Source organism: Eutrigla gurnardus (assembly GCF_963514095.1).
Source record: "Eutrigla gurnardus genome assembly, chromosome: 8".
Taxonomy (NCBI): domain Eukaryota; kingdom Metazoa; phylum Chordata; class Actinopteri; order Perciformes; family Triglidae; genus Eutrigla; species Eutrigla gurnardus.
The window spans coordinates 1,559,415-1,571,692 of record NC_139922.1 but is presented as its reverse complement, the minus strand read 5'-3'; the positions used below and the strand labels follow the sequence as shown (position 1 = coordinate 1,571,692).

The 12,278-nt window shown below is 43.7% G+C and overlaps 1 protein-coding gene across 1 annotated transcript; it reads right to left on the bottom strand.

Annotated features, from left to right (window-relative positions):
* Positions 1 to 846: 846 nt before the first annotated feature.
* LOC311017219 (putative glutamate receptor) lies at positions 847 to 10,901 on the bottom strand. Its single transcript, XM_084015438.1, has 10 exons — positions 10,788 to 10,901; positions 10,603 to 10,665; positions 9,221 to 9,252; positions 6,769 to 6,948; positions 5,884 to 6,107; positions 5,698 to 5,795; positions 5,058 to 5,275; positions 4,724 to 4,940; positions 1,710 to 1,954; positions 847 to 1,363 (listed from the first exon to the last, which is right to left on the bottom strand). Exons 2-10 carry the CDS (start codon positions 10,652 to 10,654, stop codon positions 1,265 to 1,267), a joined length of 1,365 nt encoding a protein of 454 aa, XP_083871564.1. The 5' UTR covers positions 10,655 to 10,665; positions 10,788 to 10,901; the 3' UTR covers positions 847 to 1,264.
* Positions 10,902 to 12,278: the final 1,377 nt, after the last annotated feature.

Genomic DNA, 12,278 nt, shown 5'->3' with positions numbered 1-12,278 from the left:
AGGGGTCTTTTAGGGAGTTTTCCTTCTGGTGGAGGGTCCTAGGACAGGATGTATGTTCTACAGGCTGTAAAGCCCTCTGATTTGGGGCTGTATAAATGAAATGGAACTGAACTGAATGTTGTTGATGCCTGGATGTGGGAAGTTTCCTGTGTGTACCAGAGGTCAGAGATCTGCTGCAACACCTTTAGTGCTGCTGACTTGTATCAACGACATCTCTGAGCCCTTTGCTGCTGTCTAACCGTTACCAGGTGTGAACTGAAGGCGGTCCGGGTCCGTTGAGTCCAGGTCCAGGTGTTAACCTGAGTCCCGGTCGTGCAAAATGAGGCCCTGTGTTATTGCAATTCTTCACTACAGTCAATAATCAAACCCTACTTTCATACCACTAGAAGTCCAATAGCACCACCAGGTGGCCAAACGGGGACATGATAAGCTGTATAGTGAATGAACAGTGAGTCAGTGTGGCTGAAGGGGAATCATCTAGCAGCTAATTATTCACTGTGTTGAAGCTGTAAGCTTGTATTACATTTACTCCAAGGTAAATCACATCAGGTCGATGAAGAGGTGGGTTGTTCTGAAGCTACGGTCATTATATAATTGATTATTATTTGTTTTCTCACATTAATATCACGAGATTCCGTTAGCCTTGCCAAAAACAGCCAGTATAAATGTCCTTCATAGGGAGACTTTATACTTTTTACTTATATTGAGTACATTTCCTGTTTTACACTTTGACACTGACTTGGGCAACAAAGTAGAATCAGTACTTCTACTTGAGTAGAGAGCGTCTGTACTTTTGACTCCTGAGTTCCACCATGAAGAATACATACAAGACGGGATTTGAGATGTTGTGGAATTTATTCGTAACAAACAAGCAAACAGAAACTGTTATAGTTCAACAAGAAAGAGTTAGTGGGGCAAATCTGATAAGTGCTATACCAACAACCTGTTATTATGACTGGTGCATTATGGGAAAGCTTTAGTGTCTTGTGTTTATTCTGTTTTATATTGTCCTCACTAAAAACGTCTGAATCCTAAAACACAACAACCCTGTTAACAAATCAGAGATTCATATTTGCAGATGGAAACTCCACTGGTTTGTTTGAATTCACTATAGAGTAGCTGCTAGGTGATGTGTACCATGTGGTCACCAAGATCACGTGGCTGTTACTATGGAAACACCGGAAGTTAGTTTGTTTAGTGGAACAGGTCACAGGAGCTCAGCCTTCTCTCATCAGCTTATCAAAGCCAACACATTAACTTTCTCTCAGGCTTTGCTTTTGTCCGACTCGTCCTGCTCTGGAGTCTCCGCCTTGCTGCGGAATCGTCGGTTGAGCTCTGACGTCAATGCCGAGCAGCAGGATTTCTGGGAAAGAGAAGAAGAAATAGTAGACAAGACCAAACTAATGCCCTGTTCACACACAGCATTATTAAACACAGACGCCCAGACAGGACAGGGTCTGGGTTCCTGGTGGATCTGGGACTTCAACATGAACATAGCCGTGATTGAGGAGACCTGGTTGAGGTCTACGTGGAGGGAAGCCCCACCTAGAAGCAAATTAACACAAATTATCCCGTGAATGAACACAAAGTTGTTGGCAAACGTTTTACATTTGACCTCCTGGTGGCGCTAGAGGATAGGACACAGGAGTCCAGAAATATTCAGACCCAATTCCACTCAAATCCATATGGATATTTCAGCTCCTCCCTACCTTGCCATCCTTAGCTTGGTTGCGGGCGCTGGATATGAGCTCCAGCAGGGCCAGCAGGAGTCCGACCCCCAGTCCCAGGCCCAGGAGGAGGAAGAGGCCCCGTAGGTCATGGGGGTGCAGCTCTTGAGAGGTGTCAGCCTCAGTGTTGCAGCTGCTGGCCCACCACTTGTGCCACAGATATGTCAGCTCACCGGACTCACTGAGCTCTAGGATGGCCACGGTGAGGTTTTTGAGTAGCTGGGAACCTGGGGGGGCAAAGGGAGGCTGGTGAAGGTCTCACTCCAAACCTGAAGAATCATGTCTTTATGGAGCTGGACTTGCTCATGTCATGAGACAGGAGAGGGACAAATAAACAGCTGACACAATGTTGGAAGATTACTGTTGGTATGAACACTGTGGGCTGCACGGTGGTGTAGTGGGTAGTACTGTCGCCTCACAGCAAGGATTCGATTCCTGGGTCGGCCCGGGTTCCTTCTGTGTGGAGTTTGCATGTTCTCCCCGTGTACGCATGGGTTCTCTCCGGGTTCTCCGGCTTCCTCCCACAGTCCAAAGACATGCAGGATGGGGATAGGTTCATTGATGACTTTAAATTGCCGTAGGTGTGAATGTGAGCGTGAATGGTTGTTTGTATCTACATGTTAGCCCTGTGATAGACTGGTTACCTGTCCAGGGTGTACCCCGCCTTCGCCCAATGACAGCTGGGATCGGCTCCAGCCCCCCCGTGACCCTGAATACAGGATAAGCGGTAGAAAATGGATGTATGGATGAACACTGTGGGGGGTTGAGCCTATGTGGACTTCTCTCCGAGCTGACTTTAAAGGAGGAGGCCGCTAATGGACTTTGTCATCGTGATGTCACCCATTGGTTTGTGGACTACCATTTTGGAATTTATTCATTTTTTTTACTCGAAATGGACCATAATGGCTAAATGAACATCATGCTGGATTGAAGGAGACTTGAAACTAGAGATACTTGAACTAGATAATACATCAAGAGAGAAGTAGGACCATTTTCTCATAGACTTCTACAGGACTGTCTCAGAAAATTAGAATATTGTGATAAAGTTCTTTACTTTCTGTAATGCAATTAAAAAAACAAAAATGTCATACATTCTGGATTCATTACACATCAACTGAACTATTTCAAGCCTTTTATTATTTGAATATTGCTGATTTTGGCTTACAGCTTAAGAAAACTCAAAAATCCTATCTCAAAAAATTAGAATACTTCCTCAGACCAAGTAAAAAAATAATTTTATAACAGCAAAACTAAATCAAATATTTGAAAATGTCCATTGATGCACTCAGTACTTGGTTGGGAATCCTTTTGCACGGATTACTGCATCAATCCGGCGTGGCATGGAGGCAATCAGCCTGTGGCATTGCTGAGGTGTTATTGATGCCCAGGATGCTTCGATAGCGGCCTTCAGCTCATTTGCATTTGTAGGTCTGGTGTCTTTCATCTTCTTCTTAACTATACCCCACAAATTCTCGATGGGGTTCAGGTCAGGGGAATTAGCAGGCCAATCAAGGACAGTGATGCCATGGTCAGTGCACCAGTTACTGGTGGTTTTGGCACTGTGGGCAGGTGCCAGATCATGCTGGAAAATGAAATCCTCATCTCCATAGAGCTTTTCAGCAGATGGAAGCATGTAGTGCTCTAAAATCTCTTGGTACACAGTTGCATTTACTCTGGACTTGATGAAACACAGTGGACCAACACCAGCAGCTGACATGGCTCCCCAAACCATTGCTGACTGTGGGAACTTCACACTGGATTTCAAGCAACTTGGATTTTGCTCCTCTCCAGCCTTTCTCCAGACTCTGGCGCCTTGACTTCCAAATGAAATGCAAAACTTGCTTTCGTCTGAAAAGAGGACTTTGGACCACTCTGCAACTGTCCAGTGCTTCTTTTCCATAGCCCAAGTCAGACGCTTCTTCCGTTGTCTTGAGTTCAGAAGTGGCTTGACCATGGGAATACGGCTATTGTAGCCCATTTCCCGGACACGTCTGTGAACTGTGGCTTTTGATACCTGGACTCCAGCTTCAGCCCACTGTCTTTGAAGCTCCCCCAAATTCTGGAAGCGGCTCTTCTTCACAATTTTGTTAAGGCTGCGGTCATCTCTCTTGGTTGTGCAGCGTTTCCGGCCACATTTTTCCCTTCCAACAGACTTTTTGTGGATATGCTTTGAAACTGCACTCTGTGAACAGCCTGCTCTTTGAGAAATTTCTTTTTGTGTCTTACCCTCCTGATGGAGGGTATCAATGATGGTCCTCTGGACAGCAGTCAGATCAGCAGTCTTCCCCATACTTGTGATTTAGTTTACTGAACCAAGCTGAGTGTTTTTAAGGCTCAGGAAACCCTCGCAGGTGTTTCGAGTTAATTAGATGATTCAGGTGATTAGTTGAATAGCCTACTTGTATACTTTTTCATGATATTCTAATATTTTGAGATAGGATTTTTGAGTTTTCTTAAGCTGTAAGCCAAATTCAGCAATATTAAAATAATAAAAGGCTTGAAATAGTTCAGTTGATGTGTAATGAATCCAGAATGTATGACATTTTTGTTTTTTTAATTGCATTACAGAAAGTAAAGAACTTTATCACAATATTCTAATTTTCTGAGACAGTCCTGTATATAACCAGAGAGTAGCCGCCCCCTGGTGGCCAGCAGAGAGAATGCGAGGCACCTCATGTAGGCTTCACTTTTTGGAATCGGAGGTTGCTGCCAAGTTGTCTCACTATGTCTAAAGGTCTGAATGTGGATCCATCCGAGCCTCCACACTAAACCCCATGTAGTGTGTTGGACATCATATATTAGAAGCTAGACGGCGTCTTTTTCCCGGATGAGGGGCACTATGTCCCTTTCACACAGTTCGTTTGATTCATAAGTAAAAAATAAAAAAAACATTGACAAAGGGTCTTTGTGTGTAGATTGAAAGAACAGAGTGTTAACTGTAAAGCCTGTTTCAACAGGTCAGAAGTAAAACCCCCTGCCAGGTCCAGATCCCTCACCCAGAGGTGCTGCGATGGCGTAGGCTCTCATGGCGATGGTGTCCTGTGAACGTCTCAGTTTACAGGAGCGAGCCACCGCCAAGTCCAAAGATGCGGTTTCACCGATGAAGGCGTAGTTTCCCTCCTGGGCCCGGCGAATCCCCTCCTCCATGGACACGTAGCTCTTCTTACGCTCCATGTGCTGGTGGATTCGCCGGTAAACCGGGTGTTTGGAATTCTGGGGAACAAAGCAAAGCAGGAATAAAACATGTTTCATGTGCTCAAGACAATAAGATATTACGAGTTCAACCTCACATGTCACCAATCAGCTGTACGGACTGTAGAGTCTACGTGCCTTAAAGAAGAACATGGTGGACCCGCCCTCCACGGTGCCATAGTCCATCACGTCCTGGTTAGCAAGATCCTCAAAAGTCTTGATGGACACGTGTTTGTTGTTGGAGTGCAACATGGAGTTGAAGTTGCCAAAGTAGCTGGCCAGAAGCAGTACAGCAAACAGCCACCAGATGGCGCTGACGAGACGTCCAGACAGGGCTTTAGGGTGAGGACCAGCACCTGAGAGACAGGGCAGACAAGCCTATAGAAGCTGAATGGAGACTGGGTTTACCAATCTTGTATATTGGGTTTTAATCACACAAAACTCTGTTCTCATTTACCTAAACATCACTGAATATTCTCATCATTGAATTTAAATTAGTGTCGCATTCAAAGTAAAAGTGGTTCTCATCCAAACAAAGAATTTCCTCTGAGATTATACAAAAAACAAAACAGGTATTTGAAAAGAGTTATAACAGTGATAATATACTTATATATAATTATAACAATTTCATGCTCACGCTACAGCACTGTCGATCCCAAATATGGACAAGGAAATGCTGATTCTCTATCTACCACAAACCTTTCTTTCCAAACCAACAAAACATCTAAGAGTTCAGTAACATGCTGCAGGAGAGTCCGGCAGCTTGCTGCTGTGTTACCTTGCAGGGTCAGAGCTCCTGTGATGTACCAGAAGCTGTGCAGCAAGGTGAAGCTGCGCTCCTCTGTCTCTGGCTCCGCCCACTCAGCGGGGCTGATCCTGCAGGAGAACCAGCAGAGTTAAAGCTGCACACGCTGCAATGGAAATGTAAAGGCTGAGGCCATCCACCAATCACCCTGGCTCTTACCGGCCCACCAGGAAGATGCAGACCCCCGTCAGCAGGAAGGCAATGAGGACCCCCACCCACATGTCGATGGAGAACGGGGACAGCAGGCTGAAGCTGCTCTCTTCAGAGGCAGAGTCTCTGTGCAGGATGAAGCTGAGTCCTGTCTGCATGAAGGGGGTGGACATGTCCACACTCCGCTCCCTGACGGCAGTGAGGGTCAGGGGGGCCACCGCCAGGTCCGCCTCCTGGGCCACACACAAACACACATTTACATTTAGGTCATTTAGCAGACGCTTTTGTAAGTACTACGTAAGTAATAAGTACATTTGTCAAAAGAAGGAAACAAAGAAACCACAACAAATGATTGCCGATAAAGTAAGAGCTAAAAATAGAACAAGTGTTAGGTCCTCATCTGAGTAAAGTAGTACTAAGAGCAACAGTGCTATGTTACACAGAAGTTAGAATTAAGTTTCTGCATGACGGTTTCCATTCTGTTTGTGTACCAGGACTAATGTTTCAAACACCACCACAGGACCAACTCTACTCTTATAAAACAAAGCAAAGAAACAAATAATGGCACCGTTAATCTTAGAAAATAATCAATTAAACGTTATAAAAGAACAAAAACAATAACTGCTAACATAATTATTAAACACAAGTCTATTTTTTTTTTTAGAATTAATATAATAATAATAAATAAAATAAACACAGGCAGGTAAACTTTTATTCATTAATTGTTATGAAATATGATATATTTTTTATATTTGGAAAATGACATTTGAAAAATGTCTCACAACAATGACTTTGAATAATTATTTAAAACGCCTTCACTCCCTTTATTGATGTGTTTATAGCTGTAATTCATTTCTAGATCGAGGTCAGGGCGGTTGCCGGGCTATGACTCACCCCTCTGATGACCTCACCAATCATGCCGGTCCAGCTGCCGCTGCCGTCCACGGAGCCGTAGCGGTTGTCCTTGACCAGGTGCAGCTTGTACGTGAAGCCCAGCTTCCTGGAGAGCTCAGAGACCAGATCGATGCAGTAGCCCTCCAGCTCAGACCCGGTGCCCATGGTGTACGGGTCCAGCTGAGGAGACCGGAATACATGGGGGGTGGGGGGGTGGGGGGTCACACCAGGCTTTGAAGATGAAGATGATATCTTTCTTGATATAAGGAATCAATTGTTGGATCAAATTGCTTTTGGGTGAAAATCGGGTGTTTTTATTTGTGCGATGCTTTGATGTGAGAGAAAGATTAACCACAAAGTAAAATGATTTCATGTCCATTGAGGGCAAAATTTATTTTTGGCATTTTTGTCTGTGGAGTAAGTCCCCGTGTTCTCCGGCTTCCTCCTACAGTCCAAAGACAAGCAGGATGAACCTGTCTCTACATGTCAGCCCTGTGATAGACTGGTTACCTGTCTGTCTCTACATGTCAGCCCTGTGATAGACTGGTTACCTGTCTGTCTCTACATGTCAGCCCTGTGATAGACTGGTTACCTGTCTGTCTCTACATGTCAGATGATGGATGGATGAAGTAATTTCACATGAACAAAAAACAAACAAACAAAGGTAGCAAATATTCCTTCAGTGTCCACGATAGCGAACAAATATTTTCCCAGTGATCCCAGTACGTCACATGAACTACATTTCTTGGCTCTGAGTGACATAACAGACGACTAAACATGGACTCCTTTCTGGTCTACGTTAGCTTCAACGCGAATAGCGACGTCAGAGAGAAACAGACGTGATGGAGGGGTACGGTAATCAAGCAGCCGTGTTTGGATTTGGAGATGTGTCTATTGGTGCAGTTACGGTAATGGTGCTCCGAGCGGCAAAGAAGGACTCAGATGTCACTAATGGCCCTCTACGTTATAGACCAAATAAAACCAAGCAGTTCCAATATGAAACTAGTGTGACATTGACGAGCGATGAGCGTCTGCTGCTGAAACGTCTAAACCCGGAGAGGAGGGCATGCAGGCGGCATAGCCAAGGGAAACTATGGTGACTCTTTCTGGCAACATGTCTCAGTGAGTGCGACCCTTGAGTGTACGAGCTCATGCCTTATGCTTTTTTTCAGTGTAAATGCGTCCTTTGTCAAGGCCAAATATTATTTTGGATGCCAAAATGTGCCAATGTGTTCCCACATGTTCACATAGAACTCACAACCTACATGTATGTTACGTCTGGTTCCCTCTGATGTTGTTTTTCACATGCGTTAGCTAGAATTAGCCGACACCAGCTAACGTTAACAACTAGAACAAGTGAGAAGAGTGAGCTCGTGAACAACGTTAGCTAGCTGAGCGGTAAATCATGTTCTCCCATCAACCAACAACAAAGTTGATGACGTGAGCTTCATGATTCAAGGTCAACTTTACAGCTAAATGGAAAAATTCATCTTAGTAGCTAACTGTTAGCGATCTGTCAATCAGCAGGTAGCCCCGCCTCTTAAGCATCCCCTGCTTTCTGGTCTGTTGGACTCTAAATGGACCATAATGTACTAAATGAACATCATGCTGGATTGAAGAAGACTTGAAACTAGAGATTGAGACCATAAACTCATGTTTACAATGTTTGCTGAGATAATGCATCAAGAGAAGTAGGACCATTTTCTCATAGACTTCTATACAATAGGATACGAGGCGCCCCCTGATGGCCAGCAGAGAGGATGCAAGGCACTTTTCTGCACCCAGGTTGCTGCCTGATTGTAGGCCTACCTAACATCCTGGTGTACATTTATCCCGATGTACTTAGTTGTATCTTGCAGATATGCAACACTAATGTTCATTATTCTGTTTGCTGTCCCGGCTCCCAAACGGTGGAATGAGCTCCCCGTTGGGATCCGGACAGCAGAAAGTCTTCATATCTTCCTCTGCAGGCTAAACCACATCTCTTCAGATGGCACCTTTTTCTAAGAAGACGGTTTATGTATGAAAAAATTAATACATTTTTAAAAAACTGCACTTCCATCCTGCAGTTCGATGGAGAACACTGTAGTTTTGCTTATTGGAAGCTAATGTTCATGACTCCTACTCCTCTGGGTTTAAACCCCCACGGTTGTTTGCACTTATTGGAAGTCGCTTTGGATAAAAGTGTCAGTTAGATTAATGAAATTGTTCACATGGGATAACAATCATGCATCATGATGGTTTACAAAGTGTATCAGATCAGATTCACAGTGTGACTAACCAGGGGCCGGTTTACTTCCTGATTGGCCCTTCAGTGATGTCACTACTTTGTATGATCTTTGCAACTAACTCAGTCAGTACAATTGTATTATTACTGATAGAAACGACGGCCAAACTGTGTTGTAATGAAGCAGAACGAGTCTTTCACAGCCCATGTGCAAAGAAAGAATACCTTTATGGTGGTGATGGATAACTCCTTGGCATCTAGAATGGAGAAAAACAAGCACCACAATAAATGTTGGATTCCTGTAATGAAGCAAGTCAATGTGATCAAGCGTGAGTAACAGCACCAAGATGAGAGGGTTTAGTCTGGGCCAGTTCTTTAGTTCTTTGGCTGATTGGGGGTCTTGTTTCATGTCTGCAGTATTACAGCAGAACGGCCTCTGAAAGCCTAATGAATTACTGTGTTGCTGAGAGTCTCCTTCATGTCTTTGTCTCTCAGTAGTAAATAAGCCCACGGAGGACAATGACCGTCTTGTTGGCGACAAGAGCTTCTGAGGGGGGGGGGGGGGGGGGGGGCGGGTTAAGCGGAGGTGGCAGCGGTGCAAGTTCCTCATAATTGCGTCTATAACAAAAGGGGGCCTGGTTGGGTCATATAGAGCCTGTGATGACCTGTCAGCCTCCTGCAGACAAGATGGCAGGACCTAGGATCAGCGGAGACGCCTGTCAGTTCACTGCAGAGTTGCTTGGCTAATTGATTTATCACAGTGCTTTCTGGGCCTCAGCGAGGCGTTGGCCACTTCACTCGTGAGAAATGGGCTTTGATGGGGCTCCCACTAGTCCAGCAGGGCCAGCAGGCAGAGAGCCAAGTGTGAGGAATCATTTAGTAGTGGGACCCAGTCTGGTAGGTCAGCCAGAGCCGGCTGGACTTGGGCTGGACTTGGGCTCACAGAGTTAATGATTTCATTGGCTGAGGGAAACCCATCTTGCAGCACAAACCGAGACTTAGTTGCAAAAATGTTTGCAAGCAACAGAATTTGATCAAAGTCTAAATTAAATGATTAAGTCTTTAGATGTTGGCAAAACATGAGTGGTTGTTTGCAAAAATAGAATATTTGCTTACTTAACAGTTTTTAAAATCTCTCACCCTTACCTTCCAGACAACGTTGGCCAAATTTTTCCGCCCTGAACAGGGTCGTTGATGATACATAACTAATATTAATGTTTCAGTATGTGCTCATGGTAACGATGTAACGGCTCAGGTTGGAAACAATAGTGGGTTTTGTTAATAAACAACTGTTAAGGTTGGGCAACTGAAACACAGTCAAAGTTGCAAAAATTATTGCTTTTTAATTTTTTGATGAAAATTGTCATACATGAGTGGAACTCCATTAGAGAGAAACCACCAACACAGTAAAAACACCAACATGCAGATTAACATCATTCAGTTTTTAAGTGTGATGGAAAAAAAGTTACAAAATGGACCGCAGCAAAAAATGTTTGCAGGTTAAAAAAATGTAAACCAATATATGCTCTAAAAAGCAGACGAGGACTTTGTTCTTCTGCAACAACAACCTGACGATGATGATGATGAATAGTGTGTGTGTTTCTCACCTGCAGAGACGATGGACGCCATCAGAGCCGCCACACAGAACAACAACGTCATGATGTCACAACCTTGAATACAACACGGATCTCCTTCAGAACAAAAGATGTCGTCTCACATTCACGGTAACATCAGGATGTCTGATTATGTCATAAACTCAGTGATAAAATGACTCTAAATAACAGAAACATACTTCACATTAAATGCTGGTCAGGTGTCCGGTTCGTCCGCTGGAGCGAGAATAAAAAACACTGACTCCAGGAAAACGTGGAAGTAGTTGAGAACAAGTGTGCAGCAGGGAGGTCTGTGTGTGGACGAGTGGAGAGGGGCTTTATAAGGGGTCCTAGGAGGGAGGGGTGGGACCGCTGGCCACAACAACATCTGAATGATTAAAGCAGGATGTTCTACAACTCCATATTCAGATGGAAACATCGCTTTCTTCCTCCCACTCATACAGAGAAATAACTTGATTTAATCATTCTTCTACACGTTTCAGCCCACTACTCTAACAGTGGGGGACTGGAGGTCCGGAGGGAGTCCGAGGACGAGGTCTGGTTTTGGAGCACATTTTCTCTCCCTGTTGACGAACCTTGAGGGACGCCGCTCGGCTTCCTGTGTAACATTAGTGTAACTGAACCACACACGTCAATTCCTCCCACAGAGAGGCGGAGTACCGTCGGTCCCGTGGGACCTAGTTCAGAAAACACAATCATGGTACAAATCATATGGGATCAAAACAGGATTGGTTTCTCACTGTTGACTAGTGTTACATATATTTTTTACCAAAACAAGTCCCCATGGTGGTCCACGGGAAGGGGCAGGACTTCCCTTTATGTTAAGCATGTGTGAAATTGCCATTAGCAGTTATGGCCAAAAAGGTGTATTATGAGGTCACAGTGACTTTGGAATCATCAGAAGAATCAGTTCATCATTAAGACCAGGACAATGTTTGTGCCAGATTTGAAGACATTCACTCCAGGCGTTCCTGGGAGTCCACAAGAGTCCACGAGACTTCAGGGGAGAGAAGCGCTTGTTAATCAACGACAACAGCTGGTGATCCACTGATTTAGGGCCAGTTTCACATTTCCAACTGTATTCTGGTAATGGTGGGGCTGAAGCTAAATCAGTGGATCAACAGCTGGTGATCCACTGATTTAGGGCCAGTTTCACATTTCCAACTGTATTCTGGTAATGGTGGGGCTGAAGCTGTGAAAGCTGATCTCTGGTCAGTGAACCAGGTTCCATTTGCTGCTGTGGTTCCACCTGGAGGACAACGTCAACGAAGATGTGGTGTGGTCATTTAATGTTTCATTTAATGTTTCATTGATGTGGAAAAGTGAAAACCTTTTTCAGCTAATATGGTAACATAAATTGTTTCTTGAAGTGATGACTAATTGTATCTAAATTAGTTTGACACACATTTGTCTTCAATAGAGCGCATAGATTAATAGTAATATAAGTTTATACACACACACACATATATATATACACATATATATATACATATATATATATATATACATATATGTATATATATATATACGTATATATATATATATATATATACATATATGTATATATATATACATATACATATATATATATACATATATGTATATATATATACGTATATATATATATATATACACATATATATATATATATATATATATATATACACATA